Source organism: Pseudophryne corroboree, chromosome 6, assembly GCF_028390025.1.
Source record: "Pseudophryne corroboree isolate aPseCor3 chromosome 6, aPseCor3.hap2, whole genome shotgun sequence".
Lineage (NCBI taxonomy): Eukaryota > Metazoa > Chordata > Amphibia > Anura > Myobatrachidae > Pseudophryne > Pseudophryne corroboree.
The window spans coordinates 537821822-537844424 of NC_086449.1; the positions used below are offsets into that span (position 1 = coordinate 537821822).

At 43.2% G+C, this 22603-nt stretch overlaps 1 protein-coding gene across 1 annotated transcript in view; it reads left to right on the forward strand.

Moving 5' to 3' along the window:
- Positions 1 to 22603, forward strand: part of DCN (decorin) — a 73000-nt gene that overhangs the window by 23548 nt on the left and 26849 nt on the right. The window contains exons 4-5 of the mRNA XM_063927636.1: positions 15600 to 15813; positions 18077 to 18190. Coding sequence (XP_063783706.1) covers positions 15600 to 15813; positions 18077 to 18190 — 328 coding nt within the window. The remainder of the gene's footprint in view (positions 1 to 15599; positions 15814 to 18076; positions 18191 to 22603) is intronic.

Here is a 22603-nt window from a genome sequence, read left to right on the forward strand (position 1 = left end):
ATTGTGTGTAGCATTTCGTATGCAGATACAGCCACAGTCGCACACAGTAGATAGGCATGCTGCATATCATTTTAATCAGCAGAAGCTGCTTGTGCCCCTAGGCATACCAGATGCCCTAGGCAATTGCCTAGTTTGCCTAGAGGCACAAGCAGCTTCTGCTGATTAAAATGATATGCGGCATGCCTATATTGTGTGTAGCATTTCGTATGCAGATACAGCCACAGTCGCACACAGTAGATAGGCATGCTGCATATCATTTTAATCAGCAGAAGCTGCTTGTGCATCCTAGCCACATAGCAATGCAAATAAGATGCATTTTCATAAAAAATAGGCACCCAACGTTAGCAGAGCTGCCAATTGACTCATGCCAGGAACTACATGTGTCATTATGTGTATAATGGCACTAATAATGTGCGGCATATGTGTAAGGGACATTATGTGTGTCATTATGTGTATAAGGGCATTTACAATGTGCAGCATATGTGTAAGGGAAATTATGTGTGGTATTATGTGTATAAATGCATTACCAATGTGTGGCATTATGTGTATAAGGTGCTCTACTGTGTGGCGTAATGTATAGAAAGGACACTAATGTGTGGTCTAATGTGAATAAAAAAAATATGGTGTGGTGTAATGTGAATAAGGAGCAATTCAGTATGATGTTATGTGAATTTGGGGCACTACTGTGAGGAGTAAAGTATATAAGGTAAAGTGGTACTACTGTGTGATATAATGTGAATAAGGGACACTATCGCATTACAAATTGTGAATAAAGTTGCACTACTGTGAGGCATAAGTTGAATTGGGGATACTATTGAGTGGCCATGCCCCTTGCCAGCAAAAACACATACCTTTTTGGGCTGTGCGCCGAATGTGCACACTGTTCTTATTTAAATTACAGGGGGTAGAAAAAAAAAAAGACTGCTATGGGTGGGGGGTGATGGTGCTGGGAAAGGGGTGCAGGTTCAGAGGCGGAACTAGCGGTGGTGCTAGGGGCACCAGCCAAAATCTTGCCTAGGGCATTATATTGGTTAGGGACGGCTCTGACTACCACTTACATACCTTTGCATGCACCTTATATCCTGCAATGTATTGAATTTTGTATTTTTGTATGCACTTTGTATAGCACAGTGGAACACTTGTGGCCCTTATAAATAAAGGATAATAACAGTAATAACAGTAGTAATAATAATAATAATAATAATATTCTTTATTAGTCCTATTGTACTGTAGTCCTTGTTTGGCCACTTCTTTGCTCTAGCATGTTATGATTGTCCATTATAACTTTGTTGTATGCACCTTTGGTTTTAATTCTTTGTCCTTATTCTGGTACAACAGTAAACATTTGAATGTTTTTGTTTTTTTTAGCATAGTAAAGGGTCTATTTACTAAGCCTTAGCAGGAGATAAAATGGATGGAGAAAAAAGTACCAGCCAGTCAGCTTCTAACTGCCATGTCACAGGCTGGGTTTGAAAAATGACAATTAGGAGCTGATTGGCTGGTACTTTATCTCCATCTACTTTATCTCCACCCAAGGTTTAGTATATAGACCCCTTAGTCTATAATATTTGTCCTGTTCTCAGAATTTAACAATACATAACTGACTTTTTTTTAATTGTTGATGTGGTCATAGCAGATTTACAAATTAAAATTTGACATGGTTATAAAGTATGTATGTGAAATAAAACTGTTTTACAGAGAATTCTTGTAAAAAGAAATTAGCAGCATTGATGATCATGTTTCAGTCCCCAATAATTTATTATAGATTTATATTACTAAGAAACTGCAAGCCAGTTGTTCGGAATAGAAAGATTTTGCCTTCTGAGTACTCTATCTACATCATCCCTTCTAGACTAACCCATAATATAAACAAATCAGCTTTCAAGGAAAGGAAGGAAAATCAGCACACTACCCCAGAGTTTCACAAACTCAGCCATCACAGTCCAGGTTTTAAAGATATCCATGCTTGAGTCCAGATGGTTAAATCAAAATTACTGATGTACTAATTAAGTCACCTGTGCTTAGGCAAGGATATCCTTAAAACCTGGAATGTAGTGAGTTTGGAAACTCTGCTCTAGACAGATTTAGGGTTTATTGAGTCTCTGCTAACAATCAATATTTAGAGTCGCTAAGTTACTCCAGTGAAAGATTTTAACAACACTGGAATTTTTTAAAATGGAGATCCTTTTGAAGCACCTGTGCAAGGTTTTCTCTAATTCACCAGGTGAAGGGTCACAGTACCATGTGATGACCATGCATGCTAACAGTATTTTAGCCTGACACATGACCGGCTTGACCATCTGGCAATACTGGCAAATGTCAGAAGGGCTGATGGCCAGATGGGTCCTTTGCTTGGCCGAGCAAATCCCTCTCCCGATGCTCTACTTGGCCAGTATGCTTAGACTGAGGCATGCCACATGGCCAAGCCCTCTTTTTCATGCATGCATGGCAGGAATGCCAGGGTCAAATTAAAGCTTCAGTCCGTCCCTGACCCAGTGGCGATGAAGCAAAGTGTTTCTGTTGTTGCAGGTCCCCCATTGAAAGGTGTACGGTAAAAAAAATCTCAAAATTAATAAATTGTTTTAAGGTTCTGTCCCCATAGAGGTCTATAGGGACAGTGGCAAGTGATGCTAAATAGGTGAGCACTGGAGAAATCTCAGATTTGTTGAATGTGGGTCAGTTGCAAAATTGCAAAATCGCGAAACGGCTGATTATTGGACGACCGGGGCCAGTGCAAGATCTCTCTGCACCCTAGGCAATGCATCAGCTTAGTGCCCCTTAACCTACAACCCCCCCTCCCTCATCTCCCGGATATAGTCTATATATGGGGTCTGGTGGGGATATTTAATTGGGGCTGGGTACGGGATGCCGGCGGTCTTAATACCAACAGTGGCATCCCAATCACCATAATCCTGACATTTTGAATTAAATTAATTAACCCTTACCCTAACCCTCTCTCTTTGCAGCCTAACCCTAACCCTCCCTGGCATACTAACATTCAGGATGCTGGCTGTCGGGATTCCTGCATTGGCATTCTGACAGGTGTCAGGATTCCGGCGCTGGTATTCTGAAAGCCGGAATCCAGTCCACTGGGATGCCAACTACATCCTTTTAATTGTATGTGTATACAGACATATAAAGTCACAGACATACTTATATTTGCAGGCTCCTAATTGTGTTCCATACCCCATCTGTAAATTAATTACTGACCCCCCTCCTCCATTTGTACTGTATTGTACGCCAGTGCCAGTGTTTTCCTTATTATGCTGTTTACAAGTGCAAACCACCCATCAGGCTGTAAGATCTGTACTGTCTGTGGTCCCACAGAAACCCCCATGGGTTACTTTACTTACTTAATTTGTTTTCATGTTTTTCTCTCGTCATTGGCGGGATTCCTCTTGCAGGCGGCAGCAGCATTACAGCGACTCCTATGTGCCTCCACATGACTTGATGTTACATGTGTCAGCACGGAGGAAGCAATGAGACACTATGCGGTACAGCCTGATAGCGGTGGCTGCACCTGATAGACCCGCAGCAGCAGCCAGCACAGTGTAAAAGGAGGAGGTCGCATACAGAGAAATCCTTCAGTTTTTTGCTAGATGAATTCAGTGGTGCCCTCCAGTGGAACGGCGCCCCTAGGCAGCCTCCTAAGGCTGCTTAATGGTAGAGCCAGCCATGCGGATGACTACGCATGTGCTGCGTATGCATCACGCATGCACAAAAGCCTCAATACAATCGACAGTTGTGGATGACCCATGGCTACTCAGAATAATGAAAATGCAGTCACACCGCCACCATGTTTTTAGTCGCAATACATTGCAGCTGACGTCAGATACATTCACTGAAAGTGTCCATGGCATGCCTGCGTTTTCCCAATCTTTCCCTACAAACACCATGTAACCTTCCACAAATGATCACTCCCTGGCAATCGCTAATACCGGCCTGCGATTGCATTGCCATTTTTGCCCACGCACGCTGCAGACACAGCTCATACGCAGTCGTCTAATAATTGGTTGATTCACAATTTTGCAACTGAAGCTGATTAAGATCCAAAAGCCATTGGGGCACTCATAGGAGCATGTTGGATTCATACCTATGTGAATTTGTAGTAGAGTGAAGATAAGAGGAAATATCTAATGTTTATTAATTAAAAGTAGTTAAAATGAAACAACCTATTTTGTTACAACAGGGGTCATTTTATAATATACATATACTACTCTCAGGTGTGCAGTCGTACTCTGAAATATGCATGCTTCGTGTGGTACAGTATATCAGAGCATGACCACACACCCATGAGTGGTACATGAACCTATATATATATATATATATATATATATATACAGTATATAAACACACACACACACACACACACACACACACACACACACACACACGCCCACATACAAGACAAAGGTTCTCATTATTAACATATACCATGTTGCCAAGTCACATCACATATCTATTTGAATCAAATCTACACAGGGGCACTGCCCTTTTGCACATTGTTTATGCTCTCTAAATGATTCACTTTTCTCTAGTTTTAACAAACTATGTCTATATATTGCTTACATTTATGGCATAACCAATTCCATGCACCCAATATGGCCAGAACAGCTGTACAAATATGATCCAATAGCAACATACAGTATATTTTAATATTTTCTTAAAATTTTTCAAAGTTTGCTCATATGGAATGTGTTGGAAGAACCAGATAAACCTGTAAAATATGTTTATAAATCCAGCCAGGGATTAAAATGCATTTTAGAATACATAACTTTAAGAAGTCATCTCCAAGAGTTGTTTGCAAGCCCAGCAATGTGAAGTAGCAAGCCAACAAGATGATTATAAGACTGGCTGTATTGTTGGTGGTTATAGAAAACATCTGTCAGAACATTAACCTCAAATCTGAAAATTAAAACAAGAGAAAAAAAATTGTACAACTAATTCTAAACATGTTCTGCAATACCCATGTAACACTACAATGTCTATTATACGTACTCACGTGGAGTATACCGTAAGTTCACATGTTTTATCTCTGTACATGTATTATATGTATCCTCATACAACTAGTCTCAATATACCATAAGGCGCTAGACGTCCACCATAACTGAGCCGCTCTGAGAGGAGTAGTGTAGCATCTTTTTCTTTACATTTTGCATCTTATTCAAGTGAAACACCAGGGTGTACTAGATATGCTGGGTTGCGACTATAACAATGTAGGAGTTAGTTTTAAAAATAATGTTATAGGCGAAGCCCAAGGGAACATGGCGTAAGAAAAAGTTGCAACATTGTAGCACTTTGTATACAGATTCAGACTCATTGTTGCACATCAAGTTGATCAGTGCAATCTAGCAAAGTAGTTTTGCTGCTTAAAGTTGTTTTATTTGTGAGAATAGTTCCACCGAAGACTGCAGTGCGCATAATGTTTAACAGCCTATAGTAGTAATGAGTGTTGCTACGGTATCAGTATGAAATACCGCTGTGTGGTATCCCAGTGCTCGAAATACCAACACTAGGATACCGAACATTGAAAGACCGACAGGGGTGAGTTATCCTCCCTGCCCGCTGCCTAACCCTAACCTCCCCCCTTTGTGCCTAATCCTAACCACACCCCGGGAGGTGCCTAAGCCTAACCCCCTACATCTGTGTGTCTTTTTTAATACAGTATAAAACACAAGGGTGGGAGGGCTCAAGGACAATTCACTCTTGTGACACTTTTACTTTGATAATGGGCTGTATTTTTGGGTGGCAGTGAGGACAATCTTTTTTGCACAGACATTTTTATTGGTTAATACATTGGCTAATACATTACTAATTTGCAACACATTTTTAAACATAAATAACTGCCATGTGTTTGTGATGCTGCTCTGTTGCTTAGTTCAGCCAGTCTTTGGCCAATATTGATGAAGACTATTGTGAGCTGTGAGGTGGTCAAAATTGACTGGAACTGACTGGAAATGAATGTTATTAATGTTGCTAATAATAATGTAGGTCCAAATTGCATGATTTTAGTTGTTTTAGCATTTTTTTTAAAAAATACCGAACTAAAACAAAAACACAGTAGCAAAATTAGAGCATAAACCAAAAACACAAAATTAATACAAATCCAAAACTAAAACATGCGGGTCATGCATGGGTGCAGTATGATATAACTGCAGACGGGATGGCGGATGCCAGTATACCGACAGCAGCATCCCACTTGCCGGTATACCGGCAGCGAGTCCGCTAGCCACACTTCGGGTTCTATTCAAACTCGATTGGTGGCGTCTACCCACCAACCGAGTGGGAAATCAAGGGCGGGGGGGGGAGGGAAGGAGGGGATTCCGACCACCGGTAAAATGTTGGATGTCAGGATTCCAGCGTTGGTCTCCTGAACGCTGGGATACCAACCATTGGCATTTTGAATACATCCCCAGTGCACATGTGTACTTGATATTGCGTTGTTGTGATGATATATGGAATCAATCGCAAATTATTAGCTTTCCTTTCCCTTTCTGGGTGTTTCAAATGTGTACACTGTACTTACAGGCCTGTGCTCTGTAAGAGACATGTTATGTGTTCTTAAAGAGTCAAAGGTACTTATTTGATTTTGTATGAAGAGGTTTACATTTTTTTTTTACCAATTTTGACGACTGGCAGATGCCAGGAAGTCTTCTAAGAATCCTGATAACTGTTTATGGCCTTGCAGCCGGGAATGTCCCCATAGTAATTGCAAATCTAATATCCCGGCTGGGTAGACTTTAGTGACATGTGCGATTGCACCCAGCACGTTGTGGTGCTTTCAGGTGGGTTGGCTAGAATGGGAGCGATTCCTTAGGCAAATAAGAGCTTGCACTATATTATGCTAGCTTTTGTATGGAACTTGTACACCCAAGGATGTTTGATCATGGGCATTCAGCATATTTTGGTGGGTGTTTCCTATTTCCATCCCTTTATGACCAGCTCGACCATTCCAATTCCTTCTTTGGGTCGAGGACTTCCAACAGTTGATCACAGGCATTCATTCAACATTATTTTGCTCCATTTGTTAAACTTGATTCCCTCAATTTGTTATTCAGTTATGGATGTTTATTATTCCAATGCATTTTTTGCTATGGTGTATTGCAGCGCATTCAATTTTGTGAGCTTTGTGCTCCTTCTCTTAGTGCAAAATAACCATGTTATTTTTGTATGTGATAATTTAGCAGGACACCAATTTGGTGGTGTTCCAAGAATGACATAGCTGGTAAGTGATATTGGATTTCTTTCAGCCATGCTCCCTGAGTAGAGTGTGTCTATTGATGTTGGACGGAACTTTTGTGCCATGTGTATTGTAGATGCACTCAGATGGATCCCCGGTTACCAAGTACCAGTTTTGACAATGTCTTGAAATGCTGTTTGTCTTCATTGGGTTTCATGCCAAGTGAGTTCAGTACCCATTTGCTTCAGGTTGGGGCTGCTATCTCTGCAACTTCTGTGGGCCCTTCTGACATGAAAAGTCAGTCTCTGGATCAGTGGCATTCTATGTATTTTCATTATTATATCTGTACAGTTTTATCTGTTTTTGTAGCCAACTGGTTTATTATCCACTTTTTGACATACTGTGGGAGTTTGTCAGGAATTTCATTTTCTCCCAGGAACCCATTAGTAACTTACTCCAGGGGTTTTATGTTTTTGCCTGTCCAGTTGGCTACATTTTTCCTACACAGTGTCTTGTTGGTGTAATGTGTAATGTGTAATGTGGTTTGGCTTCCTTTGTTTGTGTGTGGATCTTAATTTTGTTGACTGTGGGATGGCTCTCGATCTGTGCTCTATTATCATTCAGGAAATGCACTTGATATGGGGTTGTCTATTGTCCTAGTGGTCCCACACATCCTATAGAATCAACACTTTGCTGGTTGCCCGCTTAAGGTAATAATACCGTCAGAAACGGCACTCCACGCATACAATATAAAGTTCACTTTATATTGCTGCCTTAACTGAACTTATTCTACGCATGGAGTGCTGCTTCTGATGGGTGATATACAGTGTGTGTATATATATTTATATAAAAAGAAAGGGCAAAGGTGCCTCCTAGTGCATATTGTGTAAACAGCACCAGTATGTGCTGGTGAACCTGTACTATGTGAGCAATCTGTAACTGCTTTTCTGCAGACGGGGTACACTGTGTTTCACAGGAAAACATTAGGGTGTAGAGTAGATCTAGATCCAGAGGCACCAACAGGCTAAAGCTTTAGGCTGTCCCAGGATGCATTGGGACCTCCTCTGCAACCCCGCATCCAGGCACTGTGAGCTCAGTTTCGAGTTGTTGCCTGTTGTCAACAGGAGAGCTTTTTCTGACAGAAAATTTCTTCAAAACTGGGCTTTCAGCGCTGTATGTCATTTTGACACTTCAGCGCTGCAGCTCCATCACCTCCCAATCGGCTTTGCACACTCCCGTGGTTCAGTTCCTGGGTACTTGCAGCGGAGACGCTATGGATTTAGGCACGCGGTCGCAGATACTCTCCTGGTTCACGTGGCTGCTACGGGGAGGAGGTAAGAGGGTCCCCTAGGTGGGACCTGCCACTAAATCACGTTCCTGATCGCAGTCTAGGGAGACGGACTGCGATCCTGGCATGGACACTGTCACTGAGCAGGGACCCCACTACATCCATCAGGGCACAGGAGTACAAGTCAGGTGTACTAACACCCCTATTGATAAGGCTCCATAGTACCGGTGGTGAGGTCCAGCATAGGGGAGTCGGCGCTTGACCTGTAGCCTCTCCCCAGCCCAGGGCGACATCTACTGCAGATTTTCCTGCCCTGGAGCTTCCTCCTACTCTCCCGCACTCCCTGACTGAGATTCTGGGCACCATCTTAGGAGTATAGCTGCGACTAGTCCCTGGGACTGCAGGGCAAGGTCTCCCTTGTAAAGCCACCTGTATACAGCGCTGTGACTTTACAAACACTTGAGTATTCTACTGTACATGTCTCTATACAGACAGCATTAGTTAAGAAAAAGTGTACCAAATACAGAATATACTGTATTGTACTAGTAGTCTGATATATACGTCCGGTCTAAGACCACACTGTGTTTTATATATATACAGTATATATATATATATATATATATATATATATACATGCAGTATATTAGCTCAATGCAGTTTTAATGTCATACTAATAATTATCTGCATTGCTAATGTGACTGTGTGTGCCTGTATCTGCTGTCAGGTTTCACTTTCAGTGTTTCCCAGAGATCTATTATCAATATATTCCATACCCTAAGGGACTAGGTGCGTCAGGATTGTTTATATAGTGCATCACAGTATTTACCTATTCAGTGTATTCTACTGTCTACTCAGTCACATAATACCGGATTTATTTGCAGGTGTTGTGTACTGGGGACTCGGTCACATACTATCTGATTTATTCGAGCGTATTATACTCTGTTTGGCTTCATCGTACTAAACCGCTCTCTGTTGCATTTGTGTAAAATGTCTAACAGGAAGGGCAGTAAATCTGTGGATGCTCCTGTATCATGCAGAGTAAGGATTTACCAGAGGGGGAAGCTGTGTATGATGGTCTGTGTACCATGTGTCATACACTCTCCAGTCAGTCCGCAACTCCTGTATCCAATCAGGAGCCACCCTGTGCCGCGTTCTCAAGCCTACTGGGTACTCTAGTGGAACGCCTAATGCCCCCTATGGGACTGCCTGTACCATTACAGCCTCAAATAGTCCCTATGGGTAATCCGCCTTGGGCGGACAGCTTGTCTAACCAGCTGCAGCAGTTGTCTCATTCCTTGGTTAGACAAAAATCTACCTCTGGTCACTCCCGTGTCGTTGGGTCATCTAAGCGGACTGCTTCCTCCTCACAATCCACAAATCTCTCAGATGTTTCCTCTGAAGAGGAGGGAGAGCATATTATCCTGTCAGACACTAAATCAGGCGTTTCTGACGAGGATTTTACAATGCAAATTGACGTCCCTGCTCTAGTGGTTGCTATTAAGCAAATCCTACAAATCACTAATGATGAGGAACCCACTACTGTAACCAAGGAAACTGACATGTTTAAATGGCAGAAGGTGGATAAAAACATCTGTTACCCCATTCTGACAATTTGGTGGACATCAGGCAGGGACCCTGGTCTAATCCAGGGAAGAAATTCCCTCTCTCTAAATGGGCTTTAGCTCTGTACCCTCTCCCGGCAGAGTTATTTAACAAGTGGGAAAATTCACTGCCGGTGGATTCTCATGTCACCTGCCTAGTGGTGTCATCTACTCTGCCTGTCACCACTGTCACTTCACTGAAAGAACCAACAGATAAGTGTGTGGAGGGATGCCTGGAATCTATTTACTCCCACTATTGCTGCCTCCTGGGCTGCTAAAGGTATTGAATCATAGGTTCAGGCAATAGAGGAAGAGCTGTGTGAGGATATATCTGACAATACCAGACAATACCTGTCTCACATCACCACCACTTCTTATTATATTCAAGAGGCATCCTCTGAGGCAGGTGTGTTGGCGGCCAAAGCGTCGACTACGTCTGTCCTGGCTCACCGTATTCTGTGGTTGAGTTCATGGAAGGTGGACCTGGACTCCAAAAAGACCTTGGAGGTACTCCCTTTTAAGGGTGACATATTGTTTGGGGAAGACCTAAATAAGATTGTGTCTGAACTGGCGGCTACCAAGACTGCCTTTCTCCCAAATATTAATCCTTCTGCACAGAAGGCAAAAGGTACCACTTTTCATTCCTTTAAACCTCAAGGGAAAGCAAAAGGTCAGGCATACCGGAGACAATCTCGTGCTTCCAAAACCACTAAGCCCAAGACAAAGCAGTCCTGGGCAGCCCATCAACCTGCTTCTAAACAAGACAAGCCTGCCGCATGATGGGGCGGGCCTCCCCCAAGGGGACTCCAGGGTGGGAGGCAGTCTTCAGCAATTCACCCAGGTATGGTTGAAGACTACTTCAGACGCATGGGTACGAGAAGTTGTCTTTTACGGGTACATACTCTCTTTCAAGAGACGTCCACTTCGGCAGTTTTGCACCACGGTCATCCATTTGGATCCACTAAAGGCGCAAGCTCTGCAGCAGGTTGTGAGTTCTCTCCTGAATACAGGAGCGGTAGTGCCAGTACCTGTGTCCCAAAGGGGCAGTGGTTACTACTAGACCCTCTTTCTAGTCCCAATACCCGATGGGTCCTTCCGGCCTATACTCAACCTCAAATCACTAAACAAGTTTGTGAGAGTGTTCAAGTCTCGTAAGGAGATGCTGCTCTCAATTGTACTGGCTATGGAACCCGGACACTATATGGTATCCCTGGATATTCAGGATACATACCTGCATATACCTATTGCCAAGTCACATCAGCAGTATCTGCAGTTTGTTATTTGTAACCTACACTATCAGTTCCATGTGCTGGCATTTGGACTTACTGCTCCTTCGCCAGGGAGTCAGGATCCTGCCATATCTGGATGACTTGCTGATCATGGCAAACTCCCATGATGTCCTCCTCAATCATCTACAACTACTTTAAGCTTCCTTCAAGCCCACGGGTGACTCATCAACTGGAAGAAATCCTCGCTGATCCAGGCTCAGAGCATGGTGCACCGGGGGGCACTCCTGGACACACACAGTCAACATCTGTTCCTGTGTCCGGAGAAAGTCCTGAAGCTTCAGGACAGGATAAGATGCTTCCTTTGTAGCCCCAGAGTGTCAATGCACTCGGCGATGCACGTACTTGGCCTGATGGTGTCGGCATTCGACATGGTATGCTCAATTTGATTCCCGCCCTCTGCAGAGGTAAATCCTTTTGAAGTGGAACGGACTACCTCATCGAAACAAATCTCACATGATTACTTTGACTCCGGAGGTTCGTCAATCGCTGATCTGGAGGCTACAGGATCAGCAATTGAGCAAGGGACATCTCTTCTGGATCCCTGGCTGGGTCCTGCTGATGACAGATGCCTGTCTGCTGGGATGGGGTGCAGTGTTGGAGCAACACTGGTTCCAGGGTCGTTGGACCAAGGAGGAGTCTCTCCTCCAGATAAACATTCTGGAGCTGCGTGTGGTGTTCAATACGTTACCTCTCGCCCTGCATCTGGTACAGAACAGGCCTGTTCAAGTATGGTCAGACAGTTGTTGGTAGTGTCAAAAATCTTTCTATGGGCGGAACACCATCTGCCAGCAATATCGGCAGTGTTCATTCCTGGTGTCCTAAACTGGGAAGCGTACTTCCTCAGTCGTTCAGGCATACATGCCAGAGAGTGGAGTCTTCATCCGGAAGTCTTTCAACTCCTAGTGGACACGTGGGGCCTACCGAATGTAGACATGATGGCGTCTTGACATAGTCACAAAGTTCCAGTCTTCAGATCAAGGACCAGGAAACCTCAAGTAGCATTCGTGGACACTAGCCATTCCATGGAACTTTTGGCTGCTTTACGTGTTCCCTCCAGTGTCACTCATGCCCAGGGTCCTGCGGAAGTTCCAGCCAGAAGGAGGAATACTACTGCTAGTCGCTCTGATGTGGCCCAGATGGTTTTGATTCTCAGACCTGCAGGGTCTATCGACAGAGCGTCCTCTTCTACTTCCTCAGCACCCAGACCTCCTCGTACAGGTCCCGTGTCTCTATCCAGACCTGGCCAGAGTGGCTTTGATGGTGTGGCTCTTGAAGCTTCACTCCTGAAGGCCAAAGGATTCTCTGAGGTGGTCATCCAAACTATGTTGAAAGCCCACAAACTGGCATCTACCCAGATCTATTACAGGGTCTGGAATTTTTACTTCACCTGGTGTGCTGATAAGAACTATGATGTGTACAGATTCAAAACATCCAGAATCCTGGCTTTACTGCAACAAGGCCTGGACTTAGGCCTTCGTCTGATCTCCATCAAGGTACACATATCTGCCTTGTCGGTGTGGTTTTAGAGAAAAATTAGGTCTCTACTTGATGTACATACATTCACTCAGGGTGTGTTAAGGATTCAGCCTCCCTATGTCCCTCCGGTGGCTCCATTGGATTTGTCTGTTGTCCTGAAAGCCCTGCAAGAGTCTCCATTTGAACCTCTTGAGTCAGTGGACCTTAAATGGCTCACAGCCAGGGTCCTGTTTCTGTTGGCTATTGCCTCTGCTACAAGGGTGTCGGACCTAGGCGCTTTGTCCTGTTGTCCACCCTTTCTAATATTACATCATGACTGGGCAGTTCTTAGAACTCACCCGGTTTATTTACCTAAGGTGGTGTCATCTTTTTACCTTAACCAAGAGATTGTGGTCCAGGCCTTTATCTCTTCAGATTTGTCCCCCAAAGAGCAGTCTTTGGATGTCATAAGGGCTCTCCGTATATAAGTGGAGAGGACTGCCACTATCATGAGGTCAGATAACCTTTTTGTACTGTTTGGTTTCCACAAATGTGGCTGGCCTGCGAATAAGCAAACCTTGGCCAGATGGATTAGAATGGCGATTGCACAAGCTTATGCGTAGGCTGGACTCCCGGCTCCTGCTGCCATGAAAGCCCATTCTACTCGGTCTGTTGGACCTTCTTGGGCGGCCTGCCGTGGCACGTCCACAGGACAATTGTGCAAGGTGGGTACATGGTCCTCAGTGAACACATTCAATAGGCTCTATGCCTTTGATACTTTCCTCCCAGGAAACTTCCTTTGGACGCCGTGTTCTCATACCCGCTAAGGCACGTCCCCTCCCTTGAGGAACTGCTTAAGGACACCCCTGATGTTTTCCTGTGGAACACAGCGTACCCCGCTGCAGAAAAGGAGAGTTATGGTAGACTTACCATTGTTAATTCTCTTTCTGCAAGGTACACTGGGTTACACAGGGCATCCACCCTGACGCACCTAGCTTCTATGGGTTTGTATGGCATTATCCATTGGTCCCTTCTCCTGTTGTGAGAATGTGGTTCTATGTGACTAACATCTGCCTTCTCTCTTACCTGCTCCTACATTGAGGCGGAGTTGCAGAGGAGGCCCCAATGCATCCTGGGACAGCCTAAAACTTTAGCCTGTTGGTGCCTCTGGATCAAGATCCACTCTGCACCCCAATGTTTTCCTGTGGAATCCAGTGTACCTCGCAGAAAGAGAGTTAACAATGGTAAGTCTACCATAACTCTCCTTATTTGGTTTACTTATCCACACAAAGTCACCAGCGCCGTGAGTTTTCTATTTTAACGGGTCTCCAAACATCATTAAAAAAACAAAAACAGACAACATAATGTAATCCAGTTGTGGGATTAGTTCACATGGTGCAGGTTTACCTGTAGCCCGGGGGTGATGTGGCCAGCCACCTCAGACATTTTGCTAACCATGAGTTGAATCTTGGTGTGGTTCCTATAGAAGCCAATCAAGCACCCATGCTTATCGGTGGTCTTGCTCCACCAGGTAACTGACCCTCTAATAGAGCAACAATGTATAATTCAAGTGCACATTCTGAACCTGACAATTAGAGGAGTGAGTGGGCCTTCAGGCAGTCCTCCAGAGATTTCTCCTGCACCACTGTAGGCTCTTACTTTTTGTTTTATTGTTTTCTCTACAATATGTAGGGATTTTTTTGTGTCACTGGTCAACATGAAAATACTAATTATACAGAATACAGTACATAAGGAATTCATGTCTTATGCTGCTGTATTCGCAGTAGTAATTATAGTTACCTCTTTACAGATTGGTCACGGCTTCTCAGTTTATTTTGTATTTGCTATTTTTAAATAATCATATAATCATATATATACTCTGTAAAGCACAGCGGAATATAGGGTCTATTCAATTGAAGTCAGAATTGCTGTCAAGTCAGAAAGACAGCAGTTTCCGACTTTTTTTGATCAAATCAGGATTTGACCTATTCAAAGGAGTTGCCATTTTTCCGACTTGTCTGCAATTCTGACTTGTCTGAAAACACATTGATCAGTGTATTAGCCACGGATCCACGTGTTTTGTCGAATTAGCGACCAATTCCGTCAGGTTTTTGGCCCATTTTCGGCAATGCTGATCCGACATCAAAAAATGTTGGATCAGCATTGTCGAAAATGGACAAAACCTGTCAGAGATGCCCGCTAATTGAATACTGACATGTCGGATCCTGTCCGTCGGAGAGGATCCAATAGGCGTTGAATAGACCCCTTTGTGTGCACTATATAAATAACTGGTAATAAATAAATAATCATGATTTGTACTGTAGTACAGGTTGGGTATCCCATATCTAGAAATCCAATAACCAAAATATTCTGAAATCTGAAATGTTTTGTGCATGACTGAGATTGACACCTCTGCTTTCTGATGGTTGTACACAAACTTTGTTTCATGCACAAAATTATTTAAAATATTGTTTAAATCACCTTCAGGCTGTGTGTATAAGGTGTATATGAAACATAAACTTATTTCTTGTTTAGATTTGGGTCCATCCCCAAGATATCTCATTACAGTATGCAAATTTTCCAAACTACAGAAAATCAGAAATCCAAAATACTTCTGGTCCCAACCATTTCAGATATGGGAGACTCAACCATGTGATCTAATGTTCTGACTCTAACAGATCCCTTGTAATCCATAGCAGCATATTTATTTGTATCACTGATAACCTGTATATTTCCCAGAATTAACCATCTAATTCCTTTTTATAATGTCATATTTTGTTTTTTAGGCATTAATTCTTGTTAACAATAAAATCAAATCGATCAGTCCTGGCGCTTTTGCTTCTCTCACTAAACTGGAACGACTCTACTTATCAAAAAATAACTTAAAAGAACTTCCAACCAATATGCCCAAGTCACTTCAAGAGCTGCGTGTACATGAGAACATGATAACCAAAGTGAAAAAGACAGTGTTTGATGGATTAAATAACATGATTGTGATTGGTGAGTTCAACATACGCATATGCAGCGTCAGTTTCAAAAATACTTTACTGATTTATTTTTTAGTTCAAATAGAAATTGTGTTTTCATAACGTCTATCTCTGCTTTTTCACAATATTGGTTATGCTGGGCATATACATTATAATTATCTGGCCAATCCACTCAATATCGGCATATCATCCAGATAATTGTATAGATAGTGTATTCAGACGACCAATCTGAAAATATTGATCTGTCAGCCTTTCCGGATCATCCAACATGTCCGTCAAATGCAATATAAGTTGAAAGCTGATCGCATCCGGCAGTGTATGCCCTACAGTGGCTGACCGACAGACATGTCCCCTCACATGGAAAGAACAGGGAAATGCTTCCTCCCAGTGGAGCAAATATACCATGACCAATACACTGGGAGATATCTGACAGCTGTCCTTGATATCAGCAGGGTCTGAGGCTGTCAGACAAAATGCCTTTCTTTCTAACAGGCATTTTATCTGCATGTGTATGCCCACCATTAGGTGTTTGTGTGCCAAGCTGCTGCCACCTCCAGAAGCCTCTGCTCTACTCCTCTTAGAGCATAGGGCTGATGATGCCATCCGCACATGCTCAGTAGACTAATGTGGGAACCTCAGGAGCAGACAAACAGAATTCAGTTTTATAGTAGCTGTAAAGCATTTTATGTGACTTCTAGGATGGTCATTTTTTTATTAAGGAGGTAATGGTCCACAACTTCCTCTCAATGAATGCTCACCAGGGATGAGTGAGGACAGATAAACAAAACCTGTGATTGTCACTGTCAGTCTTCTCTTCACAATACAGCACATTTAGGGTGGGATGTACTTCGCATCACATTTATCGGGATTGTTAGCATTGTTAATAATGCCATTATGTACCTAGAATTAAGATTAAAATTGCAAAGGACAGCTCTACAAAAAGACACGACTTCCAGGATTATGACCTGGGTGTCCTTCTGCGCATGAGTCAAATGCTGTGCGCATCGCTGGGGAAACTAGGAAGAAGACTGTGAAAAGAAGCCCGTAGCTTCTATTGGACAGTGGTTGCCTAATGTGTCCAATCTCTGGAAAATATCACATTCCGGAGCTTAGTACATATGGAAAATGTGGCCCAAACATTGAAAAATGACTGTTTTTACTGAGTTTTGGTTGCATTTTGCTTTTAGTACATCTCGCCTTTAGAGTGTTTGTTACTCTACCCAGGAGTAGTTGTTCTGTAAATTGAGAAATTGACAAGTTTAGTAAATAATCATGAATGATCCAGAAGACTATTTCAAGAATTTGATGTGGGAGGATGAGAAGAAAACAGAATTCCTGTGAATGCCAGCTCAAGCTATGACCGGGTAGCCTCCTCGAGACCTTGATTGTATAGGAGGGGGGTTGTATTTTTTTAATGTAGATAAAGCTTTATGCTCACATTCTATTATGTCAGCTGTTCGGTGCGCATATCTGCCCGAAGTACAAGAGCCTCCATGGCCAATCCTGCTTTAGGGCATAAACAAAAACATGTTATATTACAGAAAATGAATCATGCCAGCCATAATGCCTACCTCTGGAAGTATAATAGGGCTCATAGTAGTTATTTAAGTGTGCAATCAATTCTATAAGCAAATTGTACTGGAGAAAGTGAAGATATCCACCTGTTATCTAACACAAAAGTGGGTTATATATGGAACAACTACAGCTTTAAACACACAAATACATTAAAAGAGTGTGATTCAAATAGAATCAATGTTTCACTGAGAATTTTCAACTTAAGATCCTGACTCATTTGAACTTTGATGGCATGGCCTGATATCAGTTTCACTGCGTAGTTGCTTGGGAATTGTTGATCTACATTGTAGACGTGAAACTAATGACAAATCTCTAATATTCAACTTTTACAGTACATACACTATCTCATAGTTTTATTAAAGATGGATGTAAATGGCAAAAATGTAAATGTTACACAAAGTGGTGACTGGCACCTTGCATAAACCTTTCCTTTATCCATCTCTTATTAACTTTCATCTCTCCCTCTCATGGTTAAAAGAGTTCTTCTTCTCTATATTTTACTAATCGTTATATAATTATTTTGTAAATTCAGTCTTTAAGGTCAAAATTCTCTCTCTAAATATCTATCTATCTCTATATATACTGTATATGGATTAATTAATCTTTATGTTTTGAATTTTGTGACAATTTATTTAAACATGTATGATATAAAATGATGTTCTAAGTTTGTGCTGTGTGCTACTGTATGTGTCTTTTTGCAGAACTGGGCACAAATCCTATAGACATTTCTGGGATTGAAAAGGGGGCTTTTCAAGGAATGAAGAAACTGTCCTACCTCAGAGTTGCAGATACAAACATAACTAGCGTTCCCAAAGGTAATGTTTATTTTTTAATTATATCCTATATTGCATTCAATAGAATAATACTAAGATACTGTAGCCTACTAATTCAACACCATGCTTTAGGACACAAAATACTACTGGGTAACTATAGTCAAGCACATTTGGTGCTCCTTGCCACCCCATACTCACAGAAAAGAGAATGTAAATGAGGGTCTTTTCCTATGGTGCAGTAATAATATAATAATATTAGTAATGATATGAATTTATTTATATTTCCAATTTATAATGTTACAAAAAAACTTTTATTACATCAGTCATTTTGAATGATGGAAATGACATTGTCAGTGGTCTTCAGTTAAATGAAACCAAAGTCTACTTTTTGTGAACGTGAAGTAGAATAACTGTAAGTAGCAATAACTGAAGATGAGTAAGTCACAAAATTTGTACTACTGAATCAAACAAAATACTCATTACAACAAGTGTAGCTTATAAAAAGTCATTTGTAATGATTATTATTCCTAAAATGTATTTATATTGGGAAGAAGGATTGTAATTAAACAATACTGGATATTAATAAACTAAACGTCATAAAGAAAAAAAAAATCCTGCTTGCTATCTTACAATCTGTAGGAAAATAAGCGTTTATTATCTGGGGTTAAATGTCACAGATAGCATACTGGCCCAGCAGATTACAGTGACAGAAAATACATAGGTGGTCATTCCGAGTTGTTCGCTCGGTATTTTTCTTCGCATCGCAGCGATTTTCCGCTAACTGCGCATGCGCAATGTTCGCACTGCGCCAAGTAAATTTGCTATGCAGTTAGGTATTTTACTCACGGCATTACAAGGTTTTTTCTTCGTTCTGGTGATCGGAGTGTGATTGACAGGAAGTGGGTGTTTCTGGGCGGAAACAGGCCGTTTTATGGGTGTGTGTGAAAAAACGCTACCGTTTCTGGGAAAAACGCGGGAGTGGCTGGAGAAATGGAGGAGTGTCTGGGCGAACGCTGGGTGTGTTTATGACGTCAAACCAGGAACGACAAGCACTGAACTGATCGCAGATGCCGAGTAAGTTTGAAGCTACTCAGAAACTGCTAAGAAGTGTCTATTCGCAATTTTGCTAATATTTCGTTCGCAATTTTGATAAGCTAAGATTCACTCCCAGTAGGCGGCGGCTTAGCGTGTGCAAAGCTGCTAAAAGCAGCTTGCGAGCGAACAACTCGGAATGACCACCATAGATGTAGTTACACATGAATCTCGGGTTATAAGTGTGTAGGTTGCTTGAGAATAGAAAAATAATAAATGTAAAGGTGGGTACACACTAGTAGATATATCTGCAGATCAACTGATCTGCAGATATATCTATGGACGGATCGGGCTGTGTGCTGTGCATACACACTGCCCGATCCGTCGGGGACTGACGTCATGAACTGGGCGGGCGTGTACACACGCCCACCCAGTTCAGCTTTCAATCACCGCCGGCCGCCGCAGCATGTGTACAGGCGGTCGGCCGACCGCCCCGTACACACACAGCGACGCGCCAATATATCGGTAGATATATTGGCCGTCGGCTGTGCTGCGCGGCCGACGCGATACGTCTGTGAACGACGGAGTTCACAGACGTATCGGCCATACACACTGGCCGACGGTCCCGCGATATATCGGCCGTTCAAGAGAACGGCCGATATATCGACCAGTGTGTACGGGCCTTAAGATTTGCGAGGGGTTCGGTTGGAAATTTCAAGTAGGTAAAAGTGGTTTGGTTTCTGAAGGATTTAAAAAAAGTGTTATGCTGGAGAAAAAGCCCCATAACCAGGAAAAGCAGCAAGTAATGAGTGAGGATGACAAGCATAGATACTGGGGAGAGTGAAGTTGTTGAGTTGGGTAGATCATTTAAGTCAATAAGGCATTAATGGTAGAGATGAGCGCCGGAAATTTTTCGGGTTTTGTGTTTTGGTTTTGGGTTCGGTTCCGCGGCCGTGTTTTGGGTTCGACCGCGTTTTGGCAAAACCTCACCGAATTTTTTTTTGTCGGATTCGGGTGTGTTTTGGATTCGGGTGTTTTTTTCAAAAAACCCTAAAAAACAGCTTAAATCATAGAATTTGGGGGTCATTTTGATCCCAAAGTATTATTAACCTCAAAAACCATAATTTACACTCATTTTCAGTCTATTCTGAATACCTCACACCTCACAATATTATTTTTAGTCCTAAAATTTGCACCGAGGTCGCTGTGTGAGTAAGATAAGCGACCCTAGTGGCCGACACAAACACCGGGCCCATCTAGGAGTGGCACTGCAGTATCACGCAGGATGTCCCTTCCAAAAAACCCTCCCCAAACAGCACATGACGCAAAGAAAAAAAGAGGCGCAATGAGGTAGCTGTGTGAGTAAGATAAGCGACCCTAGTGGCCGACACAAACACCGGGCCCATCTAGGAGTGGCACTGCAGTGTCACGCAGGATGTCCCTTCCAAAAAAACCTCCCCAAACAGCACATGACGCAAAGAAAATAAGAGGCGCAATGAGGTAGCTGACTGTGTGAGTAAGATAAGCGACCCTAGTGGCCGACACAAACACCGGGCCCATCTAGGAGTGGCACTGCAGTGTCACGCAGGATGGCCCTTCCAAAAAACCCTCCCCAAACAGCACATGACGCAAAGAAAAAAAGAGGCGCAATGAGGTAGCTGACTGTGTGAGTAAGATAAGCGACCCTAGTGGCCGACACAAACACCGGGCCCATCTAGGAGTGGCACTGCAGTGTCACGCAGGATGGCCCTTCCAAAAAACCCTCCCCAAACAGCACATGACGCAAAGAAAAAAAGAGGCGCAATGAGGTAGCTGACTGTGTGAGTAAGATAAGCGACCCTAGTGGCCGACACAAACACCGGGCCCATCTAGGAGTGGCACTGCAGTGTCACGCAGGATGGCCCTTCCAAAAAACCCTCCCCAAACAGCACATGACGCAAAGAAAAAAAGAGGCGCAATGAGGTAGCTGACTGTGTGAGTAAGATAAGCGACCCTAGTGGCCGACACAAACACCGGGCCCATCTAGGAGTGGCACTGCAGTGTCACGCAGGATGGCCCTTCCAAAAAACCCTCCCCAAACAGCACATGACGCAAAGAAAAATAAAAGAAAAAAGAGGTGCAAGATGGAATTGTCCTTGGGCCCTCCCACCCACCCTTATGTTGTATAAACAGGACATGCACACTTTAACCAACCCATCATTTCAGTGACAGGGTCTGCCACACGACTGTGACTGATATGACGGGTTGGTTTGGACCCCCCCAAAAAAGAAGCAATTAATCTCTCCTTGCACAAACTGGCTCTACAGAGGCAAGATGTCCACCTCATCATCATCCTCCGATATATCACCGTGTACATCCCCCTCCTCACAGATTATTAATTCGTCCCCACTGGAATCCACCATCTCAGCTCCCTGTGTACTTTGTGGAAGCAATTGCTGCTGGTCAATGTCTCCGCGGAGGAATTGATTATAATTCATTTTAATGAACATCATCTTCTCCACATTTTCTGGATGTAACCTCGTACGCCGATTGCTGACAAGGTGAGCGGCGGCACTAAACACTCTTTCGGAGTACACACTTGTGGGAGGGCAACTTAGGTAGAATAAAGCCAGTTTGTGCAAGGGCCTCCAAATTGCCTCTTTTTCCTGCCAGTATAAGTACGGACTGTGTGACGTGCCTACTTGGATGCGGTCACTCATATAATCCTCCACCATTCTTTCAATGTTGAGAGAATCATATGCAGTGACAGTAGACGACATGTCCGTAATCGTTGTCAGGTCCTTCAGTCCGGACCAGATGTCAGCATCAGCAGTCACTCCAGACTGCCCTGCATCACCGCCAGCGGGTGGGCTCGGAATTCTGAGCCTTTTCCTCGCACCCCCAGTTGCGGGAGAATGTGAAGGAGGAGATGTTGACAGGTCGCGTTCCGCTTGACTTGACAATTTTCTCACCAGCAGGTCTTTCAACCCCAGCAGACTTGTGTCTGCCGGAAAGAGAGATCCAAGGTAGGTTTTAAATCTAGGATCGAGCACGGTGGCCAAAATGTAGTGCTCTGATTTCAACAGATTGACCACCCGTGAATCCTTGTTAAGCGAATTAAGGGCTCCATCCACAAGTCCCACATGCCTAGCGGAATCGCTCCGTGTTAGCTCCTCCTTCAATGTCTCCAGCTTCTTCTGCAAAAGCCTGATGAGGGGAATGACCTGACTCAGGCTGGCAGTGTCTGAACTGACTTCACGTGTGGCAAGTTCAAAGGGCATCAGAACCTTGCACAACGTTGAAATCATTCTCCACTGCACTTGAGACAGGTGCATTCCACCTCCTATATCGTGCTCAATTGTATAGGCTTGAATGGCCTTTTGCTGCTCCTCCAACCTCTGAAGCATATAGAGGGTTGAATTCCACCTCGTTACCACTTCTTGC